Source organism: Bombina bombina, chromosome 3, assembly GCF_027579735.1.
Source record: "Bombina bombina isolate aBomBom1 chromosome 3, aBomBom1.pri, whole genome shotgun sequence".
In the NCBI taxonomy this organism is placed as follows: Eukaryota; Metazoa; Chordata; class Amphibia; order Anura; family Bombinatoridae; genus Bombina; species Bombina bombina.
In genome coordinates, this window is record NC_069501.1 from 1159283258 (window position 1) to 1159299867 (window position 16610).

Below are 16610 nucleotides of genomic sequence, written 5' to 3' on the forward strand. Positions count from 1 at the left end.
TTACTAGTGCTGTGTCTGGGTATTGGGCAGTATCCTCGATACAAACATGTGAACCATATTTCTAAATATTAATATAGTAGTATAGTATTTGTAGTTATTTTTACTTACAGAGATATGCAATAATGAGATGAGAAGAATAATCACAATCTACTGAAATATAACTTCACAAGCACCAGCAGTAATGGTTTGATATATTTGATGATCAGAAAGAAAATGTAAGAATTAATATCCTTATAAGCTTAAATTAGGATTAGTTGATCATTGGAAGACCTGAAAATACATACATAATTTTTTAGTTTACTAAAAGAAAGGACTAATGTCAATGTTTCTTGGTTAGTTGAAAGATATGATTGTCTTCCCTTATTAAAATTTGCATGAACTAAAATTTTGCATATTTACATTTGTTATGAAAATGTAAGCTTCGTAATAGTAGTTTTGAAGTATCAATTGATTCAATTTCTTAAAACAATACTCAAAACAGAGTAAATGTAGGTACAGAACATATATACTGATTTGGTGACACTCCCGAGGAGAAAAAAATAATTTATCATAACATTTTCAGTTAAACGTTTGCTCGATTTTGTGTAAGAAATGTCTCTAGTATTTGGAAAAGAACGGCAAAGTGAAAATGTTTGATCAGGCATATATTCTCTTTACTATTGTTTGGAGCACATTTATTCAAGGAGATAGGAAACATTGAGGGCTAAATTACAAGTGGAGCGCTAATTTATTGAGCACCCATAAACGGTCAAATTCTCCCTTTGGTGTGCTTAGGTTCTGTGCCATGTATGACAGCATCAGAACTAGGCTCCTATTAGAGCCTATGGAAGTGTGCTCTCATGAGCGCAAAGTTTCCGTGCAATAAAAATGCAAGGTCACGTTCACATTGCACCCAACTTGTAATTTCAAGTGATATTTTGCGCTCCACTTGTAATCTAGCCCTAAATTGGTAAACTCCAGTTTGAGATACTTAGGTTGGCAAATGTCATAGAGACAAATGGAAAGATGTCCATTTTACTTAATTGAACAATAATATCAAAAGTAAAAAAAAATTGAACCCCGGAAACATTTCTAATTACCTTTTTATAAAGGATACAAAATATTACCCTACATAGGGCTAGATTGCGAGTTGCCCTGTAAATGTTGCGCACAAGCAATAAGGGGTTCATCACTGCTCTTTGCACGCGTCAGAAGTACTGTGCTTATTACAAGTTGAAAGCAAATGCATTTGCTTGAGTGCAATTAAATTTAACGTGCATCGGTTTAGTGTGACTTCAGAGTTCTGGTTAACTATTAAGCAAGACGAAAAAGTTGCACAAAAAAACCCCATAAAAAATACATTTAAAAGTAAAGTTACACTTATAATAACACTGTCTAATAAAAAAATATATATGTCTTGCCTTAAAAAAATTATAAGGGCTTAAAGATATGAGGTATCAGGTGTTAGAGGGAAATAAGGCAAAAGGGATTTAACATAGAAATATTTACATATACATGTTTAAATATGTATATTTATGTATGTATATATATATATATATCAATATACAGGGAGTGCAGAATTATTAGGCAAATGAGTATTTTGACCACATCATCCTCTTTATGCATGTTGTCTTACTCCAAGCTGTATAGGCTCGAAAGCCTACTACCAATTAAGCATATTAGGTGATGTGCATCTCTGTAATGAGAAGGGGTGTGGTCTAATGACATCAACACCCTATATCAGGTGTGCATAAATATTAGGCAACTTCCTTTCCTTTGGCAAAATGGGTCAAAAGAAGGACTTGACAGGCTCAGAAAAGTGAGATATCTTGCAGAGGGATGCAGCACTATTAAAATTGCAAAGCTTCTGAAGCGTGATCATTGAACAATCAAGCGTTTCATTCAAAATAGTCAACAGGGTCGCAAGAAGCGTGTGGAAAAAGCAAGGCGCAAAATAACTGCCCATGAACTGAGAAAAGTCAAGCGTGCAGCTGCCAAGATGCCACTTGCCACCAGTTTGGCCATATTTCAGAGCTGCAACATCACTGGAGTGCCCAAAAGCACAAGGTGTGCAATACTCAGAGACATGGCCAAGGTAAGAAAGGCTGAAAGACGACCACCACTGAACAAAACACACAAGCTGAAACGTCAAGACTGGGCCAAGAAATATCTCAAGACTGATTTTTCTAAGGTTTTATGGACTGATGAAATAAGAGTGAGTCTTGATGGGCCAGATGGATGGGCCCGTGGCTGGATTGGTAAAGGGCAGAGAGCTCCAGTCCGACTCAGACGCCAGCAAGGTGGAGGTGGAGTACTGGTTTGGGCTGGTATCATCAAAGATGAGCTTGTGGGGCCTTTTCTGGTTGAGGATGGAGTCAAGCTCAACTCCCAGTCCTACTGCCAGTTTCTGGAAGACACCTTCTTCAAGCAGTGGTACAGGAAGAAGTCTGCATCCTTCAAGAAAAACATGATTTTCATGCAGGACAATGCTCCATCACACGCGTCCAAGTACTCCACAGCGTGGCTGGCAAGAAAGGATATAACAGAAGAAAATCTAATGACATGGCCTCCTTGTTCACCTGATCTGAACCCCATTGAGAACCTGTGGTCCATCATCAAATGTGAGATTTACAAGGAGGGAAAACAGTACACCTCTCTGAACAGTGTCTGGGAGGCTGTGGTTGCTGCTGCACGCAATGTTGATGGTGAACAGATCAAAACAATGACAGAATCCATGGATGGCAGGCTTTTGAGTGTCCTTGCAAAGAAAGGTGGCTATATTGGTCACTGATTTGTTTTTGTTTTGTTTTTGAATGTCAGAAATGTATATTTGTGAATGTTGAGATGTTATATTGGTTTCACTGGTAAAAATAAATAATTGAAATGGGTATATATTTGTTTTTTGTTAAGTTGCCTAATAATTATGCACAGTAATAGTCACCTGCACACACAGATATCCCCCTAAAATAGCTAAAACTAAAAACAAACTAAAAACTACTTCCAAAAATATTCAGCTTTGATATTAATGAGTTTTTTGGGTTCATTGAGAACATGGTTGTTGTTCAATAATAAAATTAATCCTCAAAAATACAACTTGCCTAATAATTCTGCACTCCCTGTAGGTTTATATGTGTAGATATGTATTTACAGACATATAAACACATACATATATATTTATACATATATAGACACATGTGAAAACATATTTATGCAATATTCATATTTAATAAAGTGTTTAACTGTGTCATTACTGTAAATATTTCACATTCCAATGTTTGCTACATAGGGGAATATGTTCCTAAGTATTTTTAAATAGATATTCTTATATAGATCTGTATAAAACTATACATCTATATATATATATATTATATATATATAAATCATTATAGATATATATTTACCAAATAAAGTCAGAGACATATAGAAATATTTATTAATGAATAAATAGAACATATTCTTCTATGTGAAGAACGATGGAATGTGGAATATTAATATTTCCTGTTGGGTTAGCATACTTGGTTAAACGTGATCACGTTTGAGCACGCTACCCAAACATCTTTCTTGTAGCGAAGTTAACATGAGTGGGATACCTAATTAGCGTGCCACTTGGAATCTAGTCCATAGAGTGCTATTTCTGTCAACTATAATGGATAATTTTGAAGTATCAGTTTAAAAAAAAAAAAAATCCTAATATTAGAATCAGTTCAGGAATCACATCTTGTAGTTATGCACCATTGTACATATTGAAAGGTGCCTGAACATCCTGTGGGGCACTGAAGGATACATTAACGAGCTCCTTAACTAAAGTTTAACGTGTTTTTCTTCTATATCAATATAGCACAATAGTTCATGACTTTGACTCTGTGGCTCAATGCTGTTCTTGTAATTTTCCAGATCTAATTCAATCTCTTTCCCCTAACCAAGAAGACAAATGGTATTGCACATACTAAAGATAGAACCCGACTAGCATTTTTTACTTTTTCCCTGTTCCAAAATTGCTGTCCTCTCTTTTATGTATCCTAAAAAAAAGTTTATTTAAATTTTACTATAAAAAGCCAGCCTCCACATGTTGCTGGTTATTTCTGTTCATCAGTTTTCATCTTCACTTGTTACCTCTTATGAAGGATTCTGACACTTGATATACTAACATGATTTCACTATATATACTGTGTATCTCACAAAAGTGAGTACACCCCTCACATTTTTGTAAATATATTATTATATCTTTTCATGTGACAACACTGAAGAAATTACACTTTGCTACAATGTAAAGTAGTGAGTGTGCAGCCTGTATAACAGTGTAAATTTGCTGTCCCCTCAAAATAACTCAACACACAGCCATTAATGTCTAAACCGTTGGCAACAAAAGTGAGTACACCCCTAAGTGGAAATGTCCAAATTAGGCTCAAAGTGTCAATATTTTGTGTGGTGACCATTATTTTCAAGCACTGCCTTAACCCTCTTAGGCATGGAGTTCACAGAGCTTCACAGGTTGCCACTGGAGTCCTCTTCCACTCCTCCATGACGACATCACAGAGCTGGTGGATGTTAGAGACCTTGCGCTCCCCCACCTTCCATTTGAGGATGCCCCACAGATGTTCAATAGGGTTTAGGTCTGGAGACATGCTTGATCAGTCCATCACCTTTACCCTCAGCTTCTTTAGCAAAGCAGTGGTCATCTTGGAGGTGTGTTTGAGGTCGTTATCATATTGGAATACTGCCCTTCGGCCCAGTCTCCAAAGGGAGGGGATCATGCTCTGCTTCAGTATGTCATAGTACATGTTGGCATTCATGGTTCCCTCAATGAACTGTAGCTCCCCAGTGCCGGCAGCACTCATGCGGGCCAGACCATGACACTCCCACCACCATGCTTGACTGCAGGCAAGACACACTTGTCTTTGTACTCCTCACCTGGTTGCCACCACACACGCTTGACACTATCTGAACCAAATACGTTTATCTTGGTTTATCTTGGTCTCATCGGACCACAGGACATGGTTCCAGTAATCCATGTCCTTAGTCTGCTTGTCTTCAGCAAACTGTTTGCAGGCTTTCTTGTGCATCATCTTTAAAAGAGGCTTCCTTCTAGGACAACAGCCATGCAAACCAATTTGATGCAATGTGCGGCATATGGTCTGAGCACTGACAAGCTGACCCCCCCACCCCTTCAACCTCTGCAGCAATGCTGGCAGCACTCATACGTATATGTCTCAAAGACAACCTCTGGATATGACGCTGAGCATGTGCACTCAACTTCTTTGGTCGACCATGGCGAGGCCTGTTCTGAGTAAAACCTGTCCTATGAAACCGCTGTATGGTCTTTCCCACTGTGCTACAGCTCAGTTCCAGGGTCTTGGCAATCTTCTTATAGCCTAAGATATCTTTATGTAGAGCATTCTTATTTTCAGATCCTCAGAGTTCTTTGCCATGAGGTGCCATGTTGAACTTCCAGTGACCAGTATGAAAGAGTGTGAGAGCAATAACACCAAATGTAACACACCTGCTCCCCATTCACACTTGAGACCTTGTAACACTAACGAGTCACATGACACCGGGGAGGGAAAATGCATTTCCAATGGTTTAGACATTAATGTCTGTGTGTTGAGTTTTTTTGAGGGGACAGCAAATCTACACTGTTATACCGGCTGTACACTCACTACTTTACATTGTAGCAAAGTGTCATTTCTTCAGTGTTGTCACATGAAAAGATATAATAAAATATTTACAAAAATGTGAGGGGTGTACTCAGTTTTGTGAGATATTATATATATATATATATATATATATATATACTTTCTGCTTCAGGATTTATTTAAGAATCTGGGTCCATCAGTGGGCTTACAAGTCAGAGCTCACCTCCCTGCCTCACTCATAAGGCTCTGATATGGATTGCTGAAGTCTGATTATAAACATGGTAATAAAAATAATGTTTCGAAACATGTCTAAAACATGCTGGCTGATCAAGAAGTACTTTGTCAGAACTACAGTTTTTTTTTTAATCAAAAAGAAACGTTTCCCAATAAGCAGAGTAGTTTGGAACTACAGTAAAAAACAATATATATATATATTTAAGATTTTATATAGGCTTGGTTGGGAACAAGTTAATTTATTGCAGATTTTAAAAATGTTTCTGAACAAATACTTAAATGTTTACATGATATCTACAAGATATAACTATAACTACCTTCTGTAGAATTTACTACTGATAGACATAGTTAGCATGTCTATCGTTCGAAGATTTTCAGAAAGATGAGTGTCCCAACTTCGGCACATTAAGATTAAAAAGAATAAAAATGTAGTCTGTTGTCTGTAATATATGCTATAAAACTATAATATTAAATGAAAAATGATTTACATTTTAGTAGATTGTGTCTAGGGTTCTCAACAAAAAAAAACCCAACAGACTAGTCTTTTCCATAGATTAATTTTCAAAAGCCGTCTAAATAATAATAATAATAAAAAAAAATTAAAAGTCTAGAAGACATAATGGAATCCACATAGGTATACTACTTAGCTCATCAGTGTGGGACTCTCTAATTCTAATGTTTTCAATAGAATTTATGACATTAGGAAGAAGATAGGAATGAAAATATAACCAAGAGGTATTCATAATGGAATGAGTGGATGTTATCCAAAAATATAGTAAATAACTCAACATATTTTAAATAGAAAATAAAGTAATCAAGGGTTTTTGTGTCCAAAAATTGTGGTTATTATACTTTTAATAACATATACTTTGAGTTTTAGAGAATGTCTTAGAGCTTAAGGTCAAGGTTCAAATATTTTTCCATTCTAGATATTATTTTTGTTCAGAATGTTATTATAAAATGACTGTCATGTATATTATTCCTATTGTTTTCTTTGTTGTACTTTTAAGAAGACATGGCGATGCCATTAGTATAAACAAAGGCAAGATGAACAATTGGGATATATGATTATGAACTCTATGCTGTTTCATCTTGCCATTATTTTGTTTTTATTTTCTCTGTAACATTTATGATATTTGTTTATGAAAGACTGAACAGATGAACTGGTTAATGTCATTCTAATGTTTTCTCACAGTGACAAATATGAGAGGGTTATTTAGCAGGGATAAAAGCCATAACCATACACAGATTCACAGCACAATAGCAAAATGAAAATAAAAATAAGTGAAGTAGAAAATAAATGACAATAAAAATATCAATATGATACAGATGTAATAACCTATAAAAATGAACTATTAGATCAAAGTCTTCCAACTGGAAGACCATATAAAAGCAAATAAAGTGTAACATTTACCCTAGCCCATTGTAACAGGATAGTTTGAAATTGAAAGAGAAAAATACTGCTTTGATGACAGATTTTCTTCAATCATAAAGATATTCCAGATTATCTTAAAGGGACAGTATATTGTAAAATAGTTTTTCCCCTAATGCATTTTAATGACTTGTTATACCAGCTGCATAGTACAAAATGTATAAGAAATTGCATTTTCAGGTTTGTTTCTGTACATGAAATAGCTGGTTTTGAGCTTTGAACCCATAGCCTATTAAAATGGGTTAAGCTTGCAGGTAAATTACACAAATATGCTTCCTTATCTTTTATCTGTCGGTAAACCACAGCCCAATACTTAGAGAGAACAATTGGAAATTAACATGTTATTATATATTCCTTCTGCACCTCACTGGGAATGTAATTTCTTCTGCTGGCTATGTTTACATAGACCAGTCAATAGCTTATACTTAAGCATAGAAACTTTCAGTAATGGTAGGGATACCACAAGCTAAATCAGCTATTCCAATGCAAAAATGAGAGTAAAGGAGCTACTTGTAAACAATTTATTAATACACTCAAGCAGGTAAAATGAACCATTGGGAACAAATTAAAGGTGAGACCTTTTTTTGGATAAACTGTCCCTTTAACCATCAGAGAGTGCAAACTATTCTATTTTAAAACTTAGTCTAGTTCATGTTTTAGCTGTAGTTTAAACACAAAATTAATAAATAAATTAAAATTATATTAAATATATATATATATATATATATATATATATATACAGTATATATATATATAAATAAAGTATGGACATAAATGTATAAAAAAAGAACATAATTTACAAATTATATTTAACATTAATGTCATGCTACATTTTTAGGGTATTATTGGTTTCACTTGTTTGCTTTTTACATGGTCTTAAAGACAAAGTAACCTTACCAACTGCTATGTGGTGTCTGATTAAAAGGTGAAATGGATGTAAAAAAAAATACCATGGTTACAAACAACACAAAATAATCTCAGGGACATCAGGGAAGGTGGAATACTATAACAACACATATTATATTGTTATACTATTCCACCCACCTTAATAATGAATGCTTAGGCGTTGCCACTCCATATCCTTTCGAATCCAAGTTGCCTCCAACTTTCATTGTATCACAAGGTTTTCGTTGTTCGATGTACTCATTCATTGTTGATTCCAGAAGAAAGGCAAACTTGCCCTTAGATTTCCGAACCCGTGCTACTCCTTCTGCTGTCGTTTTTGTAAATACTGATGGCTCAGCTGATTTCATGTAGAGCCACATCTTTTCATAAACTGCAATTTTGGATCTCTGTCAAAATGTAAATATAAATAAAGTTACTAAGAAAGGGCACAGACAAAAAGTGTAAAAAATAAAATAAAAAATAAAAAAAACCTGTCAAATATAGAATGTTAAGGAATAAAAAGAAGTATATCTATAAAAAAAATTGCATTGCTGTCAGTTACTAACAAGGCTATTTTCCAAACACATTAAGCCAGATTACGAGTGGAGTGATAACGATTGCGTGCTAGCGATAAGGGGTTTTTATGTTTGTGCTTGTCGGGTTTACCGCTGATATTACAAGTTAAAAGTAAACGTGACCGCTTGAACGTGTGATTTACGCTAGAATAATTACTGTGTCCTCAGAGTTTGTACTGTGTTTTAACATGTTGTGTGTGAATGTGTGCATGTATTAAGTCTCACACATCATGCATCAAACTTTGTACTCAATAAAATATATTTGATTATTGAAAAGACTGCTGTATTCCCTCGCTGTATATAGGTCTTTACATAGCCCTTTTGCTCTATCTTTCTTTTTGTATTTGAACTTATCTAAATTTGGATGGTCTGCACCGATATATATATGTATATACACATATATATAGTTTTTACACACAGATATAGGTGTGATTTACACATCGTGTGTTGCTTTTCTGTCTCCGACTACATTTAAACAATATATATGTTTATATATGTGTACATATGTATTTATGTATTCATATATGTACATATGTATTTACAGACATAAATACACATATAAACACATTAATACATATTTACATATATATATATATATATATATAAATAAATATATATATATATATATATATATATATATATATATAGGTGCATTGGAGCCATTTGCAGTTAAGTAGATGAAAACATGTAAAAGCATATTTATGTAATATTCATATTTAATAAAGGTTATACTGTGTATGTACTGTAAATATGTAACTTTCCAATGTTCTGCACATAGCAGAATATGTTTAAAGTATTTTTAAATAGATATTCATGTATATATATATATATATATATATATATATATATATATATATATTTATAGCTATATATAATTATCTATATATATATATAAATAGGTATAGATATGTTACCAATATACCATCAGATATATGTAGAAATATGTATTTATGAATAAATAGAACATATTCTGTTATTTGAAGAAAATTGGAATGTTAAATATTCATATTTTCATGTCGGGTTAGCGAGCTTGAGAATATGTAATCATGTTTGCACGTGACTAGGGTGTTTTTCCCCCACTTTTTTCTCCATTGACTTGTATGGGGGAATAGGTTATTGTGCGCACAATATTCTAATTTCAGCTTTTTGCGCACGTCGGGTTAGTGCAAGAGTGATAACTTTTTACTTTCAACTCATAATATGAGCGCAACCTGATGTACTCAAAAAGTCTACTTCAAGCACAATAAGCGCCCTACCGAAAGTGCTACATAGTGCTCAACTCGTAATCTGGCTCATTTTGTTTTACACAAACATACTGCGGATAAAGAAACAATAAGTGGACAATTTTTTTTCTAACTTTATTAGCAATATTAAAATTTGGCACTCAATCTTTTTCTTATTTGTAAATTACATCAAGACATGCCAGGACTCATGCATAGCAATTCTGTCAATGCCAGCTCTGATGTGGATGTCTTTTGTGCAGATTTATAATATAAAAACCTTTTTTTAATATATATTTTTTAGTCCCCCAAGTGTTATAATGATACATGCATGCAAATATATTTGTGCTTTGTACCCAAATCAATATATTTCAGACATATGACAATCAAATATTTTTGCCTTTGTAAGCATGAATATATCTGGTACGTTCAATTCTTATTAGGACATAAAACTGCACATCAAGATCATGGTGTACTGATCAAATGTTTGATACATGCTATATCTGATATGTACAAAGAGCCCTATTATAAGTTTCAATGTTTTAATGGCAAGGTATATTAAACCACTAACAATGACAATGTTCAGAAGCTAGAAGGGAAACTAAATTTAGTATACAATGTGAACTAGGACATGCATTGTAATCCAACCATCATTTTTTGAGATGAAAAAAATTATAATCTCTGGTTATGCTGGCTAAAACCCATGAAACATGCAGTTTTTTCTGGACCATTTGTACATTTTTTAAACTATGTTTAATAGGTGACTTTGTTTCCCTATGTAAACACTGTGTCTTGTCCTGGTCCATTTGGACATTTTACAAATATGTTTGGCTTGTGAAATATATGCTCAAATCCTGTTCACAGCATGTGTAATTCTTTAATCTGATAAATTTGTTAAATTGATTTAACCCCACTGAATTTGGTCTATTTCTATCTGTTCGAAATTCCATCTCTCTGATCTGGGTCTAAATGTTACTGTTAACACCTGGTCCTTGCTTATATTTTATTATGCAATCAACTAATTTAATAAACCCAGCTATCTGCACAGGACTATACATTTTAAGGGACACTCAAGTCAAAATTAAAGTTTCATGATTCAGATAGAGCATCCAATTTTAAACAACTTTCCAATGTACTTCAATTAACAAAATGTCTTTTGATATTTACACTTTTTGAGTCACCAGTCCCTACTGAATATTTTTCAAGAATTCACAGAATACATGTATATGCATTTGTGTTTGGCTGATGGCCGTCACATGATACAGGAGTGGAAAAAGACATAACTTTGAAATTTGTCAGAAAAAGATCTACTACTCAATTAAACTTCAGACTAAGTGCTATTGAATTCTCTTGTTATCATGCATTTGTTGATTATGAAAACCTATTGTATTTACTGGTCCTTTAAGATCAGCTAGGGGAGAGCATTCCACTTAAAAGATGTTCCATATTTCTAAATGAACATCTTTTAAGTGATAGTGGTAAAAGTACTTTGCTTTATGGCTACCATTCTTCCTCTCCTGTGACACACATGCCCTTCTTGAAGTCTTCAATATTCTTTTTGATAACCCAGACTCCTGGAGTTTCAAATCTTCTCAAGCTCACTTCTTCCTTTAGCCTTGCACATTGGACTAATTCCTCCACTGACAAAGACCACTGACAAAGATGGCCATTCAATTGACCTAATCTTCAGCTACCATTGTTCTGTCTCTCACTTTACAAACTCTCCATTTACACTCTCTGATCACCATCTCTTAACTTGCAGCATCACTACACAAACTGCACACCCACCACCTAACCTTCCAAGTAGACTCCATAGCAATGTATACACCATAGACTCAGAACTACTCTCTAACACCATAAATCTCCTTCTACCTACTATCTCCTCCCTTTCCTGCCCTGAGTAATCTGTCTGTATAATTCCATCCTAACCTCTGCCCTTTACAAAATAACAAAATAGCCCCTCCTTCCATATCTCACACCCTACACAAGCACCCCAACCGTGGCACACACAGCTGACACATTATTTACAAAAACGTACCCTCACTGCAGAACGGTATTGGAGAAAATCTCCTCTGCTGACTTCTTGAACTATAAATTTATGCTATGCTCTTAGCGTCTCCAATCAAAATTTTTATTCAACAATCATTTAATCTATGCCCTAAAATCATGAGTCTTTTCTCCACTTTAATATCCTCCTGTGTCAACCCTACCCCCTGTTACCGCTTCTCTAACTACATTTAAAAAAAAAAAAAATTTACTCCATCAGACATGAAATAACCTCCCATAACAACAATGTCTATACCTCACAAATCACCACAAAAAAAACAAGCTCAGCATACTGAAAAATCCAACATTTTCACCCCAGTTACTTAGGATGGCTTTCTGCTCTTCTTTCATCTTCCCATTTTACTACCTACCCTTAACCACAATCCCTCACAGCTGCTACCTTCCCTTCTGCCCACCTCCTGCTACCATCCTGCTTCCGTTCTCTCTCCCTGAACTTCCCCACATACTTCCTTTAGAATGTAAGGTCACAAATCCATCTGTCTTGTGGTTTATTCTATGTAAAGGGGATTTACGGCTTACAATGGCTCACAGAATAGTCCCTTTACCATTTATAATTTACGTCTTGAGTATTGTGCTCCACAACTGTATAATTTAATGTATAAGTGCTGTGAAATATGCTGGCACTTTATAAATATTAGTTTCAGAGTTCTGGAGGGTAACACTTGAGGTGTTTTTTTTTCACTTCCCAAAGCTAAAGCAGATTATGCAATTGCGATCTTAAATATCTCATACTCATAGTCTTAAAACTAATGGGTGAATCACACAAAAGAAAAATAGAAAAATGTATCAAATTATCGGCTAGATTACGAGTTGTGCGCTTGGGTAAAAAAGCAGCGTTAAGAGGTCCTAACGCTGCTTTTTTACGCCCGCTGGAATTACGAGTCTTGCAGGTTTAGGGTGACCGCACACTTCTTTGGCCTCACCGCAAAACGACTTGCGTAAACTTCATAAAGTCTTTTTTCTATGGGACTTCCATAGCGCTGATATTACGAGTCTGTCCTGGGAGGCCAAAAAGTGAGCGGTGCAGTCTACCCTGTCAAGATCCCTAACGCATTTAAAAGTCAGTAGTTATGAGTTTTACACTACAACGCCGTAGCATAAAACTCATAACTAAAGTGCTAAAAAGTACACTAACATCCATAAACTACATATTAACCCCTAAACCAATGCCCTCCCATTGCAAATACTAAAATAAAAATTTTAACCCCTAATCTGCCGCTCTGGACACCTACAAAACACTAAATTACTGAAAATAATAAACAAATTACAGAAATTTAAACTAATTACACCTAATCTAATAGCCCTATTAAAATAAAAAAGCCCCCTCAAAATAAAAAAAAAAACCCTAGCCTAAACTAAACTACCAATAGCCCTTAAAAGGGCCTTTTGCGGGGCATTGCCCCAAAGTAATCAGCTCTTTTACCTGTAAAAGAAAATACAAACAACCCCCCCCCCAACAGTAAAACTCACCACCCACACAACCAACCCCCCAAATAAAATACTATCTAAAAAAACCTAAGCTCACCATTGCCCTGAAAAGGGCATTTGGATGGGCATTGCCCTTAAAAGGGCAGTTAGCTCTTTTGCCGCCCAAACCCTAATCTAAAAAATAAAACCCACCCAATACACCCTTAACAAACCTAACACTAACCCCCTGAAGATCGACTTACCGGGAGACGTCTTCATCCAAGCCAGGTGAAGTGGTCCTCCAGACGGGCAGAAGTCTTCATCCAAGCTGGGCAGAAGTGGTCCACCAGACGGGCAGGAGTCTTCATCCAGACGGCATCTTCTATCTTCATCCATCCGGCGCGGATCGGGTCCATCTTCAAGACATTCGACGTGGATCATCCTCTTCTGGCTATGACTAAAACAGAATGAAAGTATCTTTAAGTGATGTCATCCAAGATGGCATCCCTTAGATTCTGATTGACTGATAGGATTCTATCAGCCAATCGGAATTAAGGTAGAAAAAATCCTATTGGCCGATTGAGCTCACATTCTATTGGCTGATTGGAACAGCCAATAGAATGCCAGCTTGATCCTATTGGCTGATTGGATCAGCCAATAGGATTGAACTTCAATCCTATTGTCTGATTGCATCAGCCAATAGGATTTTTTCTACCTTAATTCCGATTGGCTGATAGCATCAGCCAATTGGAATCTAAGGGACGCCATCTTGGATGACGTCACTTAAAGGTAGCTTCATTCTGTTTTAGTCGTCGCCAGAAGAGGATGCTCCGCGTCGGATGTCTTGAAGACGGACCCGCTCCGCGCAGGATGGATGAAGATAGAAGATGCCGTCTGGATGAAGACTTCTGCCCGTCTGGAGGACCACTTCGCCCAGCTTGGATGAAGGCGTCTCCCGGTAAGACGATCTTCAGGGGGTTAGTGTTCGGATTTTTTTAAGGGTGTATTGGGTGGGTTTTATTTTTTAGATTAGGGTTTGGGCGGCAAAAGAGCTAACTGCCCTTTTAAGGGCAATGCCCATGCAAATGCCCTTTTCAGGGCAATGGGGAGCTTAGGTTTTTTTAGATAGTATTTTATTTGGGGGGTTGGTTGTGTGGGTGGTGGGTTTTACTGTTGGGGGGGGGGTTGTTTCTATTTTTTTTTTACAGGTAAAAGAGCTGATTACTTTGGGGCAATGCCCCACAAAAGGCCCTTTTAAGGGCTATTGGTAGTTTAGTTTAGGCTAGGGGGGGTATTTTTTTGGAGGCTTTTTTATTTTAATAGGGCTATTAGATTAGGTGTAATTAGTTTAAATTTCTGTAATTTAGTGTGTTTGTTTGTACTTTAGCTAATTTAATTTAATTTAGGTAATTGTATTTAATTTAGTTAATTTATTTAATTGCAGTGTAGTGTTAGGTGTTAATGTAACTTAGGTTAGGTTTTATTTTACAGGTAAATTTGTATTTATTTTAGCTAGGTAGTTATTAAATAGTTAATAACTATTTAGTAACTATTCTACCTAGTTAAAATAAATACAAACTTGCCTGTAAAATAAAAATAAACCCTAAGATAGCTACAATGTAACTATTAGTTATATTGTAGCTAGCTTAAGGTTTATTTTATAGGTAAGTATTTAGTTTTAAATAGGAATAATTTAGTTAATGATAGGATTATTTATTTAGATTTATTTAAATGATATTTAAGTTAGTGGGTGTTAGGTTTAGGGTTAGACTTAGGTTTAGGGGTTAATAACTTTAATATAGTGGCGGCGACGTTGGTGGCGGCAAATTAGGAGTTAATAATGTAGGTAGGTGGCGGCGATGTTATGGACAGCAGATTCGGGGTTAATAATATTTAACTAATGTTTGCGAGGCGGGAGTGTGGCGGTTTAGGGGTTAATATGTTTATTATAGTGGCAGCGACATTGGGGGCGGCAAATTAGGGGTTAATAAGTGTAGGTAGATGGCAGCGACATTGGGGGTGGCTGAATAGGGGTTAATAAATATAATGTAGGTGGTAGCGATGTTAGGGGCAGCAGATTAGGGGTTCATAAGTATAATGTAGGCGGGGGCGGTGTCCGGAGCGGCAGATTAGGGGTTAATAAGTATAATATAGGTGTCGGCGATGTCGGGGGCAGCAGATTATGGGTTAATAAGTGTAAGATTAGGGGTGTTTAGACTCGGGGTTGTTAGGTGTAAACATAACTTATTTCCCCATAGGAATCAATGGGGCTGTGTTAGTGAGTTTTACGCTGCTTTTTTGCAGGTGTTAGACTTTTTTTCAGCCGGCTCTCCCCATTGATTCCTATGGGGAAATCGTGCACGAGCACGTTACACCAGCTCACCTCGGACTTAAGCAGCGCTGGTATTGGAGTGCGGTAATGAGAAAAATTTTGCTCAACGCTCACTAGCCCCGCATAGCCTCTAATGCAAAACTCGTAATCTAGGTGTATTTATTTACAAAAATCCCCATATACTTTAATGGTGAATTTTGAAGAAAAAAATGATTAGATAAACTTTTCTAAAGGATTGTGATTGACCCTTAAATTTGGATAAAAGAATCACCAGAACTGTATTGCATACAGAATTATAAAGGGTTCATGTACAAACTTATGACTTGACAACTATGTGTAAACCATTAATAACCATTAATAAATGTAAAATAGTCATTACATTTTTTATTGCTCCTGACCTCATCATTTTCTTCAAAATACTACTTTAACCCCTTAACAAACACAATGTACCCTGCACGTCGCTGGTCGTTAAGGGATTGTCTTGTTATTTAATCCCTCCTGCAGGCTTGCAAAAACAGGATATGACGCTGGTCGTTAAGGGGTTAAAAAACGACCGGTGAAAACACAGAATATATTTAGGTATAAACAGGACTGTTCAATTTGGATAAAGCAATGGAAATTATACATTTATGTACAAATAAGATTTATATACATTGTTCAATTAATAATAGAATAGGTGTCCCAAATGAAAGTGCAATGTGCTACAGCTTGCATTTAGTGCATTTGTGTTTGCCATTGGGTACTACAAAAAGTATATAAAACATGATTTAATTGCAATCAAATTCTTAGTATAAATTATGCCAATTCTAAAGCATTAACTATTAGGAATAACACATTAAGATTTAA

General features: G+C 35.5%; 1 protein-coding gene across 2 annotated transcripts in view; it reads right to left on the reverse strand.

Annotated features, from left to right (window-relative positions):
* Positions 1-16610, reverse strand: part of GRIA4 (glutamate ionotropic receptor AMPA type subunit 4) — a 771385-nt gene that overhangs the window by 104624 nt on the left and 650151 nt on the right. For both annotated transcript variants that reach the window (XM_053708572.1, XM_053708570.1), the window contains exon 13: positions 8323-8570. In XM_053708572.1, the coding sequence (XP_053564547.1) occupies positions 8323-8570 (248 nt within the window). The remainder of the gene's footprint in view (positions 1-8322; positions 8571-16610) is intronic.